This window comes from Daktulosphaira vitifoliae, unplaced genomic scaffold (assembly GCF_025091365.1).
Source record: "Daktulosphaira vitifoliae isolate Bord-2020 unplaced genomic scaffold, ASM2509136v1 Scaffold_2, whole genome shotgun sequence".
Lineage (NCBI taxonomy): Eukaryota > Metazoa > Arthropoda > Insecta > Hemiptera > Phylloxeridae > Daktulosphaira > Daktulosphaira vitifoliae.
In genome coordinates this window covers 34,380,912-34,403,034 of record NW_026099573.1, presented here as the reverse complement: position 1 = coordinate 34,403,034, position 22,123 = coordinate 34,380,912, and the positions used below count along the sequence as shown (strand labels likewise).

Genomic DNA, 22,123 nt, shown 5'->3' with positions numbered 1-22,123 from the left:
TATCTAAGTCAGCTGCAATGGATTTTCTAGAGGAGATAGCTAGGGAGAGTTCATAACGGCTGAAAGGGGATGAAAGGAAGTTGGTATTATTATGCGGCATATGAGTTGCGAACTGTAAATTAGATTCATCAAGATTAGGAATGTATGGTGGTGCCACTTTATCGCAAAATTTGTCAAACCAATCATTATTGTAGCTGATGAGGGGCGAATCATACATTTTTTAATTTTTGTAACTAAGGCCCATTATTCAGAGATAGACGAGGAAGGATGTAACTTAGAGCACATTTTAACCCATGAGTCTTTCTTAGCTTTTTTCAAAATGTTGGTGGTATTTAATTTAGATTTTTGATACAACATAAAATCATGAAGAGAACCTGCCGCTCTATATTTTTGGAAATAAAAGTATCTGGTTTTAACTGCAATTGTGCAGGAAGAATTCCACCAAGGGGAATGAGAATTAAAACGTTTATTAGACAAACGTTTAGTTGGTATGGAGAGTTTGGCAGCTCTCAGTAATATATCAACAAAGTTGTTGTAATTATCAATAGGAGAAGAGAATAGAGACCACGAATCAAGAAAGGTACTGATAAGAAGAGAAAAAGTAGTCCAGTCAGCTGAGTTTAAATTAATTGAAAAACTATTAGGATTGTCAGGAAGCGAATTATTGTCAATATGACCTGAGGAATGAGTTAATTGTCTGGAAAGACCAATTATAATAGGATAGTGTTCACTACCATGAGGATCACAAAAAACAGACCAGGAAGAGGATAATAAAATATTTGAAGAGCAGATAAATAGGTCAACAAAGGTATCGGAAAAAGGGGAACGATTAACTCTGGTAGATACACCTGTATTAAGTATACAGTAGTTATGTTGGGTAATAGTTGAATGGATAATATTACCTCTAAAATTAGAATTTAATGACCCCTATGCAGGATGATGGCCATTAAGACTACATGCAATTAAAGAGTTATTAGAGAGCAATTTAAAAATTTCAGATAAAATAAAGGTAGAGGGATTAGCTGAAGGAGGGATATAAATTGACCATAATTGGAGAGAATTATTATTAGGTACCAGTACATCAATACCCACTAGATCAATAGAGGAAGAGATAAGCATTTGTTTAAAGTTAACTTTTTGAAAAATAGATGAATAGAAACATTTTTTTTTAAATAAATACATTAGACTTCAGTACCTAATATTTTGTAAATTTCATCAGATATGATGCAATATTCGTAAATATCTCAATTTCAGCAGTTTCACAAAATAATACTTATTTTTCAATTTTTCTAAAAAACTAATGGGTTTAGAAGAAAAATTATAGAAATTTAAGTTATACAAAACATTTATATCTACAATTTATTTCCTATAGACTTTTTTGTGAGAGTACTAATTAACGAGTCAATGATAAATAATTAAAAAACTACCTTTTAGCTAATTTTCAACCCCAAGTCGGCACGGGTTAAACTTGTTTGATCGACCTGAAATTTTTTTGTGTTCTTTTTTATATGTATACTAGGGTGGTCCTTATTTTTTTTTTTCGAAATTTGATCGGGCCACTCCCCAAATTTCTTCAAAACTATAAAAAAAATGGTTCATACTTAATTTCGTTAATTTTGGTCAACCCTAAGCCGTGCCTCAAGAGGGTCGAAAACTCGGTAATAAGGGTAGTTTTTCAGTTATTGTGATTTATCTCAAAAACTATGACATTTACGTAAACGTTTATAAGAATAAAATTGTAGATACAAATATTTTAAATAATAAAGTTCATTACTAAAAAAGTCGTAAGTCAAGTATTTACCCCGTAAAAGTTATAAGTTCAAAAATTTTTTAAAAAAGGTGATTTTCAGTTTTTTGCGATTAAATCCTAAAGTATTAACTATAAAAAAAAATAACTTATTATGAAATGTTTTTAAAATTAAATTTACAATAATATTTGTTATAAGTATTTTTCTCATAAAACGACTCATTCTATCACAAAATAACAAAAACTCGGTTTTATACTATAATACATTTTATATTGACTAAATAATAGATTATTTTCGCTTAAATATGTTAACGAGGTAATCCTCTCATCAATATTCTCATTGTGTAATGTTTAAAAAATAAGTTGGTTTTTATTTTTAATCTTATTGTATAGGTATCAAAACGTCTTTTATTTTATCAAGCTTTTTAGGTAACATTATTGATTTAGAATCTTAAATGTTTCACTATCTATTTTTAAAAATTATCAAAATCATACAAAATTAATACTTTTTGTGACACCTATTGTTAGATAACACCTGTTGATAATTCTTCGATAATAGGTTTGATTGTAACCAATAAGTAAAATAATACTATTACAATGGTTTAAAACTCGTTTATACTTAGTACTCGCAAATATCTATTGCAGCATTTGAACGGGCTCGGTACAAAGTTTTTGTTTATATATTGTTCGTTTTAACGCTGATGTATAATTTTAGTGAAGTTTAATTTTAGCTGAAGTGTAATTTTTCTTATTTTTTAGCTTTTTCTTTTATTATTTAATATTAAAAGTTGTGTAGTAGTATGTCACACAAAGTAAATTTGCGTAAACAGATTTATTTATTAGGTCATATTGCCCATCAAATTTTTGGCTGTAAATTACCTTCTAATATACAAGTTCTTAAAGTATTGTTTTATAATATATGTGAAGTCAAATTAAGCATTCGTGATAGTGTACGATTAGTAATAGATGACGTTTTAATATTTTGGCAAAAAGCTCGCATTCCAACTCGTGAACTACGCCACTGTATATTAAAATTGGAAGCAATTTACGACAAATGGCGAAGTTTGCCAAAAATGCATCACGACAAACTGATACTCAAAAAAAAAAAGAAAATTGTTTTATCGATAAATTTGACGACCTTTTTGATATAGCACATGCTGACGCTATGAATCTGATGAGTATTGAGTTGGATAAACAATTTTTAATTCGTCAACGTGAAAAAGGTCGCCCGGGATCGTTGAGTGGAATCGATTATGATTCATATCAAGCTGACCAAAAAAAGTATTTACGTTTTGAAAAAACAGAAAAAAGAAAAAACCTACTTATGATAAAATAAAAGCATCGTGTAAGTGTTTAATTAACTTATAAATGTTCTATTATATTATATTATTTATGAATAATAATTGCAGATGATACAGTTGAGTTTTATTCAGGATCGTCAGAAAGTGACACTGACGATAATAGTCAAATCATGTCGACCAATGATGATTTAATTTTTGAGAAAACATTATGTGAACCTGGTCCATCTACTAGTAAACGAATTTCAAAACAGTTTCTCACTAACAAACTTGTAGCTGCATTGGATAGATGTAAGATCAGTGACAGAGATGCCACTCATTTACTTATGGCAGCGGCTGAAGCATTTGGTCAAAACGTTGATAGTTTGGTAATAAATCGTTTGTCAATATATAGAGAACGTGAAAAGTTATGTAAAGAACGAGCTTTAAATTTACGTGAAAATTTTCAAATTAGCTTATTTAGTAATGCAGTCGTACACTGGGATGGAAAATTGCTTCCTTCGTTAACTTCAAAAGATCTTGTTGACCGATTACCAATAATTATTTCTAGTGGTGTACCAAAATTATCAGAAGGAACTGGAGAAGAACTGGCTATAAAAGTATATGAATCAATTGAAGAATGCGGTCTAAAAAACTCAGTTGTAGCTGTTTGCTGAGATACTGCGTCTTCAAACACCGGTAGATTAAAACGTACATGTATATTACTAGAACAATGTCTTGAAAAAGATTTTTGTTGTATTTACTTTGTCGACATCATATTTATGAAATTGTTTTAAAAAGTATTTTCGAAGAAATATTTGTTTCAACCTCAGGGCCTAATGTTCAACTTTTTAAAAAATTCCAAGAAGGCTGGAGTAACATAAATTCAAATAAATTCAATCCAGGTATAGAAGAAATATGTTAGTGAAAAATTATGCGATGCCAAACAACGTGTACTTGAATTTTCAATAATTATTTCAAAAGAAAAACAGTTTAGAGAAGATTATAGAGAGCTATTAGAACTGTCTATAATTTTCCTAGGAGGAATCCCACATCGCAGTATATCGTTTCGAGTTCCGGGATCATACCATCACGCCCGATGGATGTCCAAAGCGATATATTGCCTAAAAATATATATTTTTAGAAAACAATTTCATATGACCGCAGCACAATAAAAAGAGCATGTCGAGATATTTGTATATTTATAATAAGTGTTTATATTGAAAGATGGTTTCGCTCACATGTTGCAATTGAAGTACCTTATCAAGATCTTTCATTTGTTCATTGTCTGATTGAATATGAAAAAATAGATAAAAATATAACAAAAATTGCATTCAAAAAATTTTGTGGTTACTTGTGGTACCTAACTCCTGAAGTAGCAGGATTATCGTTTTTTGATTCAAATATTCCTTTACCAATGAAATTAAAAATGGTAGAGTCACTAAAAAATCACAATGACAATGCAAATGTAATTAAGCGTTATGTTGCTCCAATAAATAATTATGCGTCTCTAAATAATAAACAAATTTATGAATTTATAAATAGTTCATCGATAAAGTTATTTGAAAGATTTAACATTCCCACCAATTTTTTGAACCAAAATCCGGTAGATTGGAATGAAAATGTTAATTACCAAAAAGGTAAATCATTATTTAATCAGTTAAAAGTCATCAACGATGCAGCTGAACGTGGAGTTCAATTAATAAGTAATTTCAATGAAATAATTACTAAAGATGAAGAACAAAAACAATTTTTAATACAATTGGTTTATGACTATCGTAAGAAATTTTAATATTATTTTATATTATATTATATTAATAATATTTTAAGATTTTTAATATTATTTATTTTATAGCGAAATTTTAACCTTGCATTTATTAAAATTACAATATTTTTTATAACACATAAAAAAAAAAAATAAATACTTTCTTAGCTTCACATTCAAGTTAATATGTACTGGAAGTGTGTTATTTTTATTTTTCTTATAAATAAGCGAAATAATCTATTATTTAGTCAATATAAAATTTATTATAGTATAAAACCCNTTATTTAGTCAATATAAAATGTATTATAGTATAAAACCGAGTTTTTGTTATTTTGTGATAGAATGAGTCGTTTTATGAGAAAAATACTTATAACAAATATTATTGTAAATTTAATTTTAAAAACATTTCATAATAAGTTATTTTTTTTTATAGTTAATACTTTAGGATTTAATCGCAAAAAACTGAAAATCACCTTTTTTAAAAAATTTTTGAACTTATAACTTTTACGGGGTAAATACTTGACTTACGACTTTTTTAGTAATGAACTTTATTATTTAAAATATTTGTATCTACAATTTTATTCTTATAAACGTTTACGTAAATGTCATAGTTTTTGAGATAAATCACAATAACTGAAAAACTACCCTTATTACCGAGTTTTCGACCCTCTTGAGGCACGGCTTAGGGTTGACCAAAATTAGCGAAATTAAGTATGAACCATTTTTTTTATAGTTTTGAAGAAATTTGGGGAGTGGCCCGATCAAATTTCGAAAAAAAAAATTCTACACCTATAAGTTAAGGACCACCCTAATGTATACAAATAAATTTGAGTCGTATGCACTAAGCATTTCCGAAACTTCAAAATTCTGGGTCAGCTTAATATATATATATATATATTACACATGACGACCGAGACTGTCTTAATAGACTTATGTCTGTCAATAATATTTATATATTATTAGATTCTCGTTAAGTTGATATGTACTAAGTTTAAATAAAATATAAAAGCATATTCAACGAATAGTTTGTAAACCTTTCTTTATTATTATACATATAAATAATGAATAATTATTTTTAACAAATCCTTATGTAAAATTTAACACACCATCGTATTTATCGTTAGAAAATGTATAAGATTGTATTATATCATTACTTAATTATTTAAAAATAATAAATACTGAAAATATAAAGAAAAAAACAGTATTTGTTTAACATATTCTTATATTTATTGAATTAGCAGCATTATTTAAGCTTTATATTTATTTGAAATATACAACGTTAATATTTTAAAAGTATTTAAAAAATCTTTATTAAATTATCTATTTCTTGGTTAAAATTTCATTATTGTAAGTTAAACCAAAAGAGTTATACTTGAGAGTTCATCTTTAAAAAAAAAAAAATGACATTTGACCTTATCTTTGAAATTTTAAAGCATTGGTTTGTACTTAGCAAGCTTTGAAAAAATCTTAACAAACATTTAAAAATAATTTAAAAAAATTTAAATAAATAACAATATATATATATATATATATAGTTATGGCGATTTTACTGTGTAATTATCAGTTAATAATTAATTATTCTATTAAAATATAAATTTAATTTAAATTTCAAAATCTAGATATGATAGCTAAAAAAATCTTAAACCTAATTCGGAATCAGTGTTAAAAATCCTTACAGAATTCTTATAAAATATATAAATTTAAAAAAAATAAACTTTTGTCTTGTGTCATTTATTAGTATGAACAAAAAGAAAATTTTTTATATAACTACATAATAAATAGCAATTATTTATTTAAGTGGAATCTATTAAGTACTTAATGTATTCAATTTTAGAGAAAAAAAATTATAATTTTGAAACATGTTTAAAAATTTTTTCTAATGAAATATTAATAACGGAAAAATGCGAAGAAATTATTGAAATATTTACTCAATTTTCTGAAGATGGCTACATTGATGCTAATATAGTACAAGATTTGATTGAATCATACACAAGCGTAAAATCAAATAGTTATTTAGAAAAAATAATTAAAAGAGCTTATCAGAACAATAATGGTAAACTCAATTTTAGCGGTATGTTCATTATTCATGTTTATACTTTTAATGGATTTTTTATTTAAGATTATATTATGCTGTTCATTTTTTAATTTATTTGATTTTTCCAATGTTTCAGACTTTGAGACATTGATGCACTCATTGTAAATTCAAAATAAAATTTGCTTAGTGAATATTTTATTAAGAATTGGATGAAATGTTGAAATATAATATTATTTATTTGTTAACCTTTTAAAATAAATAAATAAAAAATTATTAATAAACGATGATATTTGTCACTCATTTTATCATATTAAAGTATAGATCTAAAAAAACCCCATTTATGATTCTGGAAGGGGGTATAAAATTTGTGAAGAAGATTATATATTTGGTGCGTTTGACCATTAATAAATCGGAGTATTTTTAAGTTTATTTGGAAATTGTATGTCAGTTTATTTGTTTTACTGTAGATATATAAATTTGTTGTCAATATATTCATTCTTGAAACTTTTATTTTACTAGAATTTTAATTAAATTTAATTGATTATCATTGTTGAGTGAATTATTTCTGAAAATTAACAAAATATGTATACTTGTTTCTTTATATACCCGTACTAAAGTTAATTGCAATTACTTCATATAAAATACTACAAAAATTATTTATCTAAAAAATATGTTTTAAAATGAAAAATAATAAAAGTTTTATATCAATTATCTTATAAGTTATTGAATTCACTAAATTGTAATGCATAGTGATAGAGTCATCTTTGGAGGGAATTTCATTTTTACGCAAAATTTGATACAAATCCTTTTTTTTTTTTTAATTTCTTTATTTTTAAATTTATAATCTGTAAATAGTTTAGAAGATATACATTTATACAATACATAACATGAATAGCCTATGAAATCACTCCCATTGGAGTCACCTGCTATTGAAAATGAATGTTTACTTTAATTGCATAATATTAATAACAATAATAATAATAATATATAATCACTTTTATATATAATAAAAAATCACTTATGGCCTCTATTTCAAAGACCAAAATTACCCCCCCAGAAGTATCGGATCCTCAGGGGGCGGCAGGAGTGAGTGTAAAAGGTTCCAAAAACCGGACCCAGCGTAGCGGGCTCATTCTGGTCGACACCAAGCGACCGCGAAGTCCCACGCGTGGCTGGATAGGCGCCTTTTATTGCTACTGATGCAGTGCGGAGGAAGCTACGAGGAGATGAAATGGATTGGCTAACGCGATCATTAACGGAGGACGACGTGGTCGACTTTGAGAAGATGATCGACGACTGGAAGGTTTATCCCTCTTGGGAAAAGATTAAACCGAGGTCCGAGCGCCTATCATACTTGCTCATGGATAGCAGGAAGGACGGCGAAAACATTTCCCCTGTAGGTCTCTTCATTAGTAGAAGCCGATCTTAGGATGTCTGGGGTTTTGTGTCACCCTGGCAAAACAACAAGCTGGAATAGTTGATGAAAACGTAGCTAGCGATGAGGAGGCTATCACGAGAGACGTCCTGCTCCTCCTGCCACTCCTCCACATCTAGGAGAAGGACGGTGTACCCGCACGTCCATCTCCTGCAGGGCCGCCAGAAGGTCCGCTTGTTCAGCTGACCCCCGGACCTCCAATATGACGGCCCCCGTCTGTGTTCTCCGGGTCCCGGACACTTGGATGCCCAGGGCCTGGAGGTCAATCGCAGCCATGGCTATGCCCATTATAGTGGCATACTTCTTACCTTCCCTTAGAGGGCCGATCAACACGGCCTCTGTGCGAAGCACTTTTGACCGTAACTTTGCTGCTGTTTGGTTTCTGATCGTAGGTGGAAGTTTGGGCCCGGCCGCCGTATCCTCCTTCCTTACTCCTGCTTTCCGTCCTACGACTTGGGTCCACAGCGGTTCAGCGAGAGCAGCTCCCGCATCCCCTTCTACAGACCCTTCATAGTTTGCCCGGTTCGCCACCCTCTCGTCAGTCTGCGTCTGGGTAGGCGCGGTGACTGGATCGGAGACAGGACCTGGGACAGAAGGCCGCTTTTTCTTCCTCATCCTTTTCTTCTTCTCCGTCTCATTTGCTCCCTTCGGCATGACGGCCGGTGGGTCCTCGACGACGGTTTGCGTCCCGGCTTCTTTCGCCGAATTCTGAAGCACTACTTCCGGTGCCCGTCGTTTGTCTACTGCTTCCGCTGAGGCTTCCGGGGGGTTCCTGGATGGCGGTGTAGGGATTAACAAAGATGTTAAATAACATGTCACAATGAATGCGTTTATATATGTTTATATGTTTTATCTTAGATGTACTGCAGTACGATAACACTCCGTGTATTTTTTTTATTCTCGCGCTGTTCGTCAATCCAGTGACACTTTTTATTTGTACTCTTTTTTTATGTACGTATAAAATTATTTTTCATTATTAAAAAGTATTAATTATTATAAATTTTAATTGTAGTATTTTGTAATAAATAAAAACACCAAAACACAACAAATTGGTGACCTCTAAAATGAACAGCAAATCCGATAGTGCGATAGTAAGTGTGCGTGACGACGCGACCGGTAATGATGACCGAGACCATNACGCGACCGGTAATGATGGCCGAGACCATATCGAATACGGCGAGCCCAATATGAATTCAACGCGAGCGTTTAAAATCCCAACTTTCTGGCGTACCAACCCAGAACTTTGGTTCAAACAAATTGAATCCGTTTTTTATACAACCAGAATTACAGCTGACGCAAGTAAATTTCATCATGTTGTTTCTTCTATGGAAAGTGAAATTCTTGCTCAAGTTAGTGACATAATACTCAATCCACCAGAAACGAAAATGTACGAAGCATTAAAAACCCGGCTCATCGAAAGATTTTCCGAATCTGAACAATGTCGGCTTAAAAAATTACTGACCGAAGTCGAACTCGGTGATCGGAAACCATCTCATTTTCTTTCAGAAATGCGTCAACTAGCTAATGGAAAAGTAACTGATGAAATACTTAAAATACTATGGATACAAAGGTTACCACATCAGGTAAAAACTATCATTTCAGCTAGCAACGACAAGTTGGATAACTTAGCTTCGATGGCAGATAAAATTATCGAAGTATCGGACAGCCGAAATGATTGTTTTTCCATTGCCAACATTAGTGACAAGGTCACAAACCGTCAGTCACATGAACAAGCTGACGATGCAACGACAATAAGAAAATTGGAACACCAGATCGCAGCACTCGCACAAGCAGTAGAGCGACTTAGCAACAGCAACTCTCGTAGCTACAATAGGCGTCACTCAAAATCACCTATGCGCCGAGACAATTCACGACCACGATATGATACATGTTATTATCATTACCGATTCAAAGATAAGGCTACTAAATGCAAACCACCGTGTAAATACCAGCACACGTCGGAAAACTATAAACGATCTACTGTCGAGACGACCGACGGTAGTGAGTTTCAATCTCGTCGTCTATTTATTGTTGATAAAATAACAAAAACTCAATACTTAATTGATACTGGTGCGGACTTTTCGGTTTGGCCAGCAGATCCTAAGCAGAAACGCAATAAAATAAAAGATGGTAACCCTACTTTATTCGCAGCCAACGGGTCAATAATAAAAACATACGGTGACAAATTAATTGCTGTAAATTTAGGTTTAAGACGTGTTTTTAAATGGAAATTTATTGTCGCAGCAGTCAGTAAACCAATTATAGGTGCTGACTTTCTCCACTACTTCGGCTTATTAGTGGACTTAAGAAGTAAACGCCTAATTGATGAAAATACCAATTTAGCCACCGCCGGAAAAGTTAAAAAGACGATATCCTCGGGCATCTTCGCTTTTAAAGACGATTCAGCGTACATTAAGTTACTCAAAAAATTTCCGCAAGTATTAAGAACAAACATGATCCCAATGGATTGTAAACATAACGTTACACATCATATCATCACTAAAGGACCACCACTCTTCGCTAAACCAAGACGCCTTCCTCCGGATCGACTAGAGATCGCAAAAAAAGAATTTGCATATTTAGTGGAACAGGGCATATGCCGACCTTCAAATAGTCCGTGGGCCAGCCCATTACAACTAGTAAAAAAGAAGAACGGTGAATGGAGACCGTGCGGCGACTACCGTAGGTTAAACGCAGTCACATTACCGGACAGATACCCCATTCCACACATTCAAGACATCACACAGCGATTGCAAAATAAAAGTATTTTTTCAAAAATCGATTTGGTTAAAGCTTTTAACCATATACCAATAGAACCGTCCGATATTCCAAAAACAGCTATTACAACACCTTTTGGGTTATTTGAGTTTGTTCGGATGGGATACGGTTTTAAAAATGCAGCTCAAACATTTCAGCGTTTCATACACGGTGTTTTAAAAGACTTAGATTTTTGTGAAGTGTATTTGGACGATATTTTAATTGCATCGTCTTCAACACAAGAGCATTTGAGTCACCTCGAACGTGTATTACAACGACTCAATGAGTACGGCATTGTGATAAATACGAATAAATGTATATTTGGAAAAGAAGAGGTACTATTTTTAGGATACATCATATCGGGTAACGGTCTTAGACCAAATCCTGAAAAACTGGAAGCGATAGACAAATATCCACGGCCGAATAATGTACAAGAGCTTCGACGTTTTTTGGCTATGTGCAATTTTTACCGCCGTTGTATCCCAAACGCAGCAAGTACACAAGCTATTCTTCACGATTATCTTAAAAACAGCAAAAAAAACGACAAAACACCAATTGTATGGACCGATCAATCAACGGGAGCGTTCGAGAAAACTAAAGAAGACTTAAAGCGAGCCACAACATTATCGTATCTAGATCCGGCCGCGAATATTCAATTACGATGTGACGCGTCAGATATGGCGATAGGCGCAGTAATAGAACAATTTAAAAACGGCGTTTGGCAACCACTTGCTTTTTTNAGATGTACTCCCCTCAGTTCTTATGGGCCTTAGATCAGTGATTAAAGAAGATCTAGGTTTAACACCTGCAGAAATTGTATTTGGAAGTACGATTAGATTACCTAATGAGTTTTTTATGCAGTCATCAGTGGCGACAGACCCTTGTTCCTTTGCTGAAACACTAAAGAAAACAATGGAAACCATACGCCCAGTGTCAACTTCAAACCACGGAAGTAAAAAAGTTTTTATATATAAAGATCTAGCATCCTGTTCACACGTTTTCGTTCGGGTCGACCGGGTCAAGAAACCGCTAGAACAACCATATGAAGGGCCGTACAAAATTGTTCAACGATACGAAAAAACCTTTAAATTATTAATTAGGCAAAAAGAATGTATCATATCAATAGACAGACTGAAGCCATGTTTCAACGAAAATGAAGATAATAACACAAATCTATCAATAACAACGAACCAGCACAACCAGAAAAATACAACTACAAGACCAACAATAATACAAACAAAACAAACCAAGTCAGGAAGAACCATCCGCCTCCCCGTAAGGTTTTTGTAAATTGTGAATTGTATCACTTTTATATTTGTATTTGTATTTTTATATTTGATATTTGTAACTATGTATGTTTAACGTAAAATTATCGTTTTCACTGGAAAGGGGGTAATGTAGGGATTAACAAAGATGTTAAATAACATGTCACAATGAATGCGTTTATATATGTTTATATGTTTTATCTTAGATGTACTGCAGTACGATAACACTCCGTGTATTTTTTTTATTCTCGCGCTGTTCGTCAATCCAGTGACACTTTTTATTTGTACTCTTTTTTTATGTACGTATAAAATCATTTTTCATTATTAAAAAGTATTAATTATATAAATTTTAATTGTAGTATTTTGTAATAAATAAAAACACCAAAACACTACAGCGGAAACGCTCTTCTGCGCTTCTCCTCCTCCAAACGTTTCGTCGCGGTTTGCACCTCCTTGTGCAACCCCATTCCACGACGTTTGTCTATGACACCTCAAAGCACGGGCACTTTTTTTTTTTTTTTTATCACGACCGGCTTAGTTGTAGGCCGCCCTGGAACTACCGTTAGGTATTACTTCAGGGCGGCCCACACCGTCTCTAAAACTCACAACGTGGTGTGGCCTCCCCCGTTCAATGCAAGGGGGGCAAAAATAACTCACAACACATAACATTAAACACAAAATACCTAAGGCTCCGGCCTAAACTAGCGCCTTAGGTCCTCCTGTACCGAGCGGCGTGGCTGTCTCTGTCTCAGGCGTTCAGCTTCCTCCTTCTTTTTCAAGATGGATTCGGCGAACGCCTGGACGAGCCTCCACGCCTCCCGGCTTCCTAACATCAGGTCCATCAGGGACCCGACACGGAGCGTGGACCCTAGACAGGACTCCAGAGAGTCCCGTTCCTGGGCCCACGCCTCGCACCGGAACAGGGTGTGCAGAGCGCTATCAGCATCTACCGGGCGATCCGAACAGTGGTCGCACGTCGGCGAAGCTGCTTTACGAATACGGTGCAAGTACTCGTTAAAGCAGCCGTGGCCAGACATCACTTGGGTGAGACGATAAGTCATCTCACCGTGATTCTGGTCTACCCACCTGTCCAGCCGATCGAGTCCTATGAGGGACCTGGTCCACTCGCCTCTCGTCGTTTCCTCCGAGAGGCGAGTCCGACACCGGAGCATGGTTATCCACCTGAGCGCTAGCCGGTCCTCGCGTTCGAGGGACCGGTTGCGTTCTCGGTGGAGCTCATGCCCGGCGGCGCGTTCCTCGGCGAGCTGGTCGGCGGGTGGCAGTGATGACAGTATACCCGCCGCCACTCCAGACACCGTTCGGTACGCCGAAACTGTCCAGATCGCCGCCCGCCTCTGCACCTGAGCAGGGCTTCACGGTTTTTGGACGAATACTCAAGAGTATCCTTCCAAACCAGGGACCCGTACAGGAGTACCGAGTGTACGACGCTGACTAAAAGTCTGCGCCGCATCTCTCTCGGCCCTCCCAGATTGGGCATGAGTCCCTCCAGGCAGTTCATGACTTTCTGGGCCCGCTGGGCCGCACGAGAAATGTGCNTCCAGGCAGTTCATGACTTTCTGGGCCCGAACTTTAGACGTTTGTCTATGACAAGGCCCAGATAAGTCATGGAGTCCTTAAGCGGGATCTCCATCCCCAGCACGGCTAGCCGCCACCCCGAAGCCCTGCTCAGTTTTGGTCCTGAGGGCCAAGTCCCTGAAGAGGGAAGCTGCATCGTCCGTCGACTTCCCCCTCCTGAAACCATATTAGCCCTCGGCCAGTCCGCCGACGTCGGCCAGGTGGGCTTCGATCCGGGTGACTAGCAGCCACTCAAGGATCTTCCCCAAGTCGTACAACATGCAAAGCGGTCGGTACGACGAGGGGAGACCCTCGGGCTTGTCACCCTTCCTCAGAAGCACCAGCTTGGCCTTCTTCCACTTCGTGGGGAATTCACCCTCCGAGAGGTAGCGGTTCGCGACGGCGCGTATCCAATCCAGGGCGAGGTCGTTTACCAACCCCCACACCCGGTTTGGAATCGCGTCAGGGCCGGGAGCTGTGTTCCGGCCCCGTACGCGCGCCACAGCGTCGGCCACCTCCTGGGTGGTGAATTCCTCCACAGACACGTCGTCCCCGAACGCCGGGGGAGGCAGAGGCGGATGAGTCGGAAAGAGTGCGTCTACCGCCCTTTCCAGCACTTCCGCCTCCAGCTGACCGGAAGCCGGTGGACCGCGGAGCTTCCGCTTAACGACCCGATAGGGTTTCCCCCACGGGTCGTGGTCCACCGACTTCACGAGTTCGGCCCAGCACTTCGCTTTGGCCCGCCTGATGGCGAGCTTCAGCTCTTTGCGGGAAGCACGGCCACTTGCGCGCCTATGCTTTCGATCATTGCCAACGTGGAAGACGCCTCCTCCGACAGGTCGTGCCACCTCTTGCAGCATTGCCGTACAGAGCTCCTCAGCTCGCTGAGGGCCTGACACGAGAGGGAGATCTGCTGAACGAGATACTCCAGGTGGTTGCCGGAGACTCACTCATCAGGCTCTCCTCGACCTCCGCCGTTGTGGCAAGAGCAACGACGTAGTTGAGGCCAACGTGCAACGTGGCCTCGTCGTCGCTCTTGCCTTCTTCCCCCAAAGGCGCCCTTCTCTTAGCAGGATACCCCAATGGGGGAGAACTCTCGGGCAACGGACTCAGCGCTGGCGAGTCCGCTCTGTGGTGGGTTGATGAACCTTCCCCAGGGGACAGTTCTACACTATCATCACGGTCGCCCGTCCGCATCACCTCGTCGTCGTCTACCACAGCCATAGCATCCGGAGACGACGACACTTCCTGTTTCATTTGCCCTTCCGTGTAAGCCATGTGCCGACGTTTCGTAGCCCCGTAGAGCTCGATCACACCGACACTGTAGCGCAGCGCAACGGGACCGACAACATACCAGGGCCCAACTATATACCCGACTATATAAATATAAATATAAAGAGGTATATATATACCTCTTTCATTCAACATACTTTTTTTTTTAATTGGACCATTTCCCTTTATACAGAGGGGTCATAACTTTAAACATGCGTTTTGAAAATAGGACATTTTTAATTTAATTTTTGAAAGTGTTCCAGAAATACTGACATTTTTATATACAGGGTGATTTTTTTATCATAACCCACTCGATTACTTACAGAATAATAATAATTAAAAAAAATTTTTTTATTACTATCTTTAGTTACACATTATTCTTGAATTATTAACTATGTAATACTTTTTAAGTTCATCCCTTATGCCTGGTAAGGGTGTCAACTTTGTTTTTTTAAATGGTAACACATATTTTTAATTTAATAAAATGTTCGAGTTTTTAATTCAATAATAAATGGCATTTGAATTTAAATAAAACTTAATTTGTTTATTAGATATATACATTTAAAGTTTCAAATTTTTGAGTTAATATATAGGTATAATATACAAGTGATTACAAATACAGGTAGCTAATTGGTTTTTTATGATATTGCTATCACAANAGGGATTACAAATACAGGTAGCTAATTGATTTTTTATGACATCGATATTAGCAGGTACACAGCATTGTTATTATCAATGATAGTAAGGTACATTGTTGTGAGTTTATAAATACACTAACTGACAATACAAAAAGTATATCTATTGATAGTCATAATTGATAATAAACAATCCGTGGTTGTGATAGCAATATCATAAAAAACCAATTAGCTACCTGTATTTGTAATCACTTGTATATTATACCTATATATTAACTCAAAAATTTGAAACTTTAAATGTATATATCTAATAAACAAATTAAGTTTTATTTAAATTCAAATGCCATTTATTATTGAATTAAAAACTCGAACATTTTATTAAATTAAAAATACGTGTTACCATTTAGAAAAACAAAGTTGACACCCTTACCAGGCATAAGGGATGAACTTTAAAAGTATTACATAGTTAATAATTCAAGAATAATGTGTAACTAAAGATAGTAATAAAAAAAAATTTTTTAATTATTATTATTCTGTAAGTAATCGAGTGGGTTATGATAAAAAAATCACCCTGTATATCTTAAATTAAAGCTTATATAATATATTTTAATTTGAAAAAAAATTGACCTTTGGATTTGCCTTCATGGTGAAAATGACTACCGTATTAAAAAATATGCTATTTTTGTATTAAAATTCTAGGTTTTGTATTTTGTTTTATTTTAAAATACCTTACAAGAAAAGTACACAGATTTTAATGAATATTATATAAATCTAATTGACATAACATAGAAAGTTAAACTTATTTCAATGTTTTTGTTTTTTTTTAAGTCGAAAAAAATAACTTTAAATTTTGATTTAGCTTAAATTGCCTTTTTTTTCGGTCGACGGAAGCGACGATTTTTGAATCATACAATATTTTCCTTACCAAAAATTAAAAACTTTCAATAGTTACAGAGAAAATGAATGTCTTGTCCTTATTGAATCACTCTGTATAATATCATATTATGTGTTGATATTATTAAACAACACACTGGGTACAGTAATATTATTTAAGATAACAGTTTAATGTATTTTTACTTATGTTAGAATAGTACAAGATCAAAGGGACATATTCCTTTTACGATTATGTTGTTTTACTCAATGCAGTCTATTGTATACATGTTTACGGTTTAATCGTAGTTTCGCCGTCTATCGAGTAAAGTGACTCGTTGTCGTTGTACATCTCTTATATTATATGTTTTGATATTTTACATTATATACTATTATATTACGAATAACTTCTAAATATTTTAATTATTACATTATATTCCATTCAACATTATGATATAAAATGCAATTAGTTTTACAAAGATAAAAACATTTATTTTCAATTAATTTGTTAGTAATCAACTTTTTTTTTAATAAATACAATTCATTAAGGATTTACTCTGTATATATATATTACTCAATTAACTGGAAGTCCCTCATGTCCCTTAAGAAATTACAAATGTATTATATAATTTTAATTTGTCTATAAAGTAATTTAAAAAAAGTTTTAAGTGTAAAAATATTTTTAGGGGATATCATATAGACACAACGAAATATTAATTTTCGCCATTTAATTTTTACTTAATAATCCATCCTAGTACTCTCTTATTTTGGACAAGACTTTAAATTCCAAATCATTTTAATTCATGTTGCTATTACAAAATACAAAAAAAATTGTATTTATAATCTTTTAAATTTTTAAAAAATTTATTCATGCTCAAGTTAATGTCAAATTAACCATATGACGTAAACCATATGGCGATTTTATATCATTGTCGAAAATAAAATACAGGCGCAAATGAATATGTGTTCATTTAATTATTTTAGAAAATTTTTTATTATTTGATTATTATATATTTCTTATTTTTTATTAAAAGTTCGCAAATATTGCTATACATTTTTAAATCTAAAAAAATCCTTGATCCAAGGAACAACTTGTTATGCTATCTTCTACTAAGGGTTGAGATGAGGTGGTTTATTTAGATAAACTATTTAAAATCTTGATTTCTAAAAGTTATTTGTCATTAAAGCCCTAAATCATATAATTTTTGATAGTAATGAGGTAAATCATAAAAAAACTACTCTTATAGGTAAAGTCGGGTTTTTACTACTTGCTTATTTACCGAATATTCGTTATTTGTCTGTACTAGTCAAGCAGTGGGAACGGTGTCCTTGTGTGAGTGTTCGGAATTCGTTCTACTAATTAACACCAAAGCTACTATCTACCCTGCATGACAATAAGATAAAGGCAGATAATTATATAAAAGTATAGTTATCCATAATCAATGAGACATTGTAGTTTATTCCAAAATATGTCTATAGGTTATATCTAATTATATACAGGGGGTGGACAAAATAATATGAACACCATGCAATATAGTTACATATTGTTGCAAGTTGGCTACACTGTATAATTTTTGGATAACATGGCGTAAAATTAGTATATTATTACAATATAGTAGTTATTTATAACATATTAGTGTATAACACAGGTTATACTACGAACGTTAAAATAAATTTAAAATAAAATGCGTGACCTCTCGGACTTCCAAAGAGGGCAAATAGTGGGTGCTCGATTAGCGGGAGCGTCTGTAACGGAGACATCTAAACTGTTGAACGTGTCAAGAGGGACAGTATCCACAGTAATGACAGCATACACGAAATACGGAAAAACATCATCGGCGAAAAGTAATAGTGGGCGAAATCCAAAGTTGACTGACAGGGACCGACGAACATTAAAACGGATTGTGACAAGACAACATAAAACTACCGCGGCTAAAGTTACAGCAGAACTTAACGCTCATTTGGATAATACTGAATCTATTCCGCGAAGGATTGAAGCGGTTTTAAAAGCAAATGGATTTAAATGAATTAATAAGCAACATCTTATTAATAAATAAATATTGAGTATATGTCAGGTGTTCATATTATTTTGTCCACCCCCTGTATATACTTTTTTAGAAATGACTAATAGACTAATAGATCCCCACGCGACTATAAACGTTAAAAATAGGCACGCGCCTGCTTAAGGGTTAAGAGCATTTATACGACCATCAATAAATAATATTTCACTTTTTCCAATTGCACCCCATATAATTAAAGAACCTCCACCCATATGACGTTTCGTCAATACAGTTTCTTTAGTAATGTTAATGTTAATAGTAAAAAAATGTAATAGTAATGTTAAGAATAACCATGAGGACCAACTAAATAAAATTTTTTTTTCGTCAGTTAAGGTTACTCTTTTCAACTTATTTATCCAATTCATTGTATTTCTAATGAAATTTATTCTTGCATTTTTATCACGTATATTTAGTGGTGGCTTTAATTTCTTTTTTCGTTTCAGTAGTATTTGTACGTTACAAATGTTCATTTTTACTCCAATTTCCTCAAAATTCCACGAACAGTTAAAACAGAATTCGATGCAGCTCTTAAAATAATTCTTTTTCACAATCAGTTAATACTTCGACCGCCCCGTAGAAATTTTTTATGTATATGATAAGATATAACTTATAGGCATATTTTGGAATAAATTCCATTGATTATGGATAATTATACTTTTATATAATTATCTGCCTAATCTTATTGTCATGCAGTGTAGATAGTTGCTATTGCTATCATTTACTTTTACACAAATATTAAACATTTTTTTCATCAAAAACTAATATAGGCATAAATTATTCACGCACCGATTCACTTATACGTGTAGTCCACTAAAATAACCAATACAATATGACGGACGTATGATAATTTTGTACGGTGTGGCTTTGTTTAATTTAGGATTTGATCTTCAATAATGCATACAATATTTTTGTTATAAGTTATAACCGCTAATTGTTAATAATTATATTATAAAGGTTAATAAGTTGACATAAGGTATATGTATACTTTTCAGAATTTTTAACGTTTATTTATAAAAAATGAAAAGTGTTTGTACATAAATATTTGTCATGTTATAGTCATTAAAGATAACATAATAATTTAAATAAATTATAACGCTATTAAATTTATTTGATATAAAATAAAAGTGTTTATAATATACTAATAAATATTTACGATGCTTATACTTAGTTATAAATATTATACAATTACCAACTCTTAGTATAGTTAATAAAAATACTACCAATGAAATAATCTTTTACATATTGTTTAAAATTAAAATATTCATCAAATTAAAAAATCTAAAAGTAGTAGCAAATTCATCAATTCTTAGATCATATTTAATGATAACCTTTTTGTAATCTCCTTATACATCGAAATAAAAGGAGTCTGATTCATTACTTTTATAAAATTAACAAAGTTTGTTAGTTATTGACAAGTCATAAATTTTAAGATTTTTTTTTTATTTATAGGGTTATTTTTTTTAGATAACTTATCCAACATTCGTGTCCCTCATCATTGTATACTCCGGGTAAATATACATGTTTGTAAAATGCACGCATGTCTAGCTCATGTCGTATTTAGAATACTGCGTTAGCTTATTGGATAGCTAGTAAATGTTTTTGTTGGCAAAAGAATATTTGACATCTGCTATTCACTTATTAGTTTTTGTTTTAGTTATAACCGCTAATTGACTATAATTATATTATATAGGTTACTAAGTTGATATAAGGTAAATGTTAAATGCTATAACTATCGTATACTTTTTCAGAATTTTTAACGTTCATTTATAAAAAAAAACCCAGCACAGGGAGGTCGCAGCACAGTGGTGACGTAGCACAGTGGTATCAAGTATAATGATATCTGACAGTGATTAAAATCACTATAAAAAAAAACGCTTCGATGCAAATCTTTAGATAGTGTTTAATTTTAAAAAATTGGTGGATTATTTCAAAAGCTACAAGATCTGCTAGTTCCTTATTAATATCGTGATTAAGATAAAGTATGTCGAATGAAAAAGGGATATAAATATTATTTCTCATAAAAAAAATTGTGTTGATCCATACACTTTTTAATAAGTTATAGCATTATAAAGTCAAAAAAGTAAAATATAAAATGGAGAATTTTTTCACGGAAATCGTACGTTTTTCTTTAATTTTGATGTCCGTTTTCATTTCGAAAATTAACGATTTTTAAATTTGTAATTTTATTTGGAGATTTCCCTCATTTACGGGGAACTAGGGAAATTTTTTTAATTTTTGAGGGTAACGTCTTTGACTAGATACGATTTGTGATGTTTTGACGTATTGTTGAAAGAAATCAGTTCCGCGAGAGATGAAAAAAAGTGACATATTTAAAGCATTTTAAGAAACAATTATTGTATTTGTTAAAAACTTCCAATTTGAAAATTATATGTAATTTTTACCAATAATTGAGGGTTTTGTTAAATTACATAAAGGAGACGCTTTACAAAAGCATTCACTGGTAAAGGAAACTGAGTTACCTTGACTCGCACCCACTTTAAGCATAGAATTTAATTTTAACGTAAACTTATGCATAGAATGTTTATTGGGTATAATGACTTGAATGTAAAAAACACAACTTAAAAGAAATTATTGTTAAATTTGTACAAAGTTATCAAAAAAAAAATTGTCATTGGGAACAATCGTGTACAGTACAGTCACATATGGTCTTATTTTTTGGTAGATATTAACATGTGTCAATACTAAAACTATTTTAGATTAGTAAAATACCAATGTAGTATAACACATTTTTTACTAAATTGTAAATGAGTATTTTTATTTAGTTTTATATATCATCAGTTAAACTAATAAATGTTATATTTTCATGAAAACCGATAAAACATATAATAATATTACGTGTGTTTACTATTTTGGTTAAATAACTACTGTCACTTACATAACAAAATATGTATACAGCCAGGAGACCCTATGTTTTACCCATAGATCGTCTTCGTCATAACAGTCTTTCAAGCATAGACCGCAGCAGTAAAATTGTTGTCCATAACTTAAAAACTATATATACTTATACATAATGTAATTGATTAACTGTACAATTGTAATATTACGTTCAATTTGACACTATATTATCACATACCTATGTATAAAAACTCAGCATCACAAAGGATAGATATTTTTTATTCAAATTTTTGTTTTTGACAGTTTTCAAAAGTTTTTAAACGAGTGTTGAAATTGACAAACATTTTTTGTTTAGAGAGTTTGATTCTAGGCTGTTTGATATTAACCGTTGGACAGTATAATCCATAGACATCATATCAAACAAGAACAATAGTAATATAATTTCACATGAAATTAGTCTCGATTGTCATATACAGTTTTTAATTACTTACTCAAATTTTTATCGAGACAATTTTCATATACGTTTCCTTTCCACTATCCATTTTTGGATTAATATATATATATATATATATAT

At 33.2% G+C, this 22,123-nt stretch overlaps 2 protein-coding genes and 1 long non-coding RNA gene across 4 annotated transcripts in view; all 3 read left to right on the top strand.

The window, feature by feature from the left end:
* The window catches only part of LOC126899893 (uncharacterized), a 54,240-nt gene that overhangs the window by 5,477 nt on the left and 26,640 nt on the right, over positions 1–22,123 (top strand). The gene's annotated exons all lie outside the window — the stretch shown is intronic.
* On the top strand, positions 2,282–4,402 carry LOC126899896 (uncharacterized). The gene is made up of 2 exons (XM_050675150.1): positions 2,282–3,092; positions 3,157–4,402. Exon 2 carries the CDS (start codon positions 3,219–3,221, stop codon positions 3,699–3,701), a length of 483 nt encoding a protein of 160 aa, XP_050531107.1. The 5' UTR covers positions 2,282–3,092; positions 3,157–3,218; the 3' UTR covers positions 3,702–4,402.
* Positions 6,628–7,108, top strand: LOC126899897 (uncharacterized). The gene is made up of 2 exons (XR_007702742.1): positions 6,628–6,860; positions 6,961–7,108. It is a non-coding gene; the product is annotated as an uncharacterized LOC126899897 (long non-coding RNA).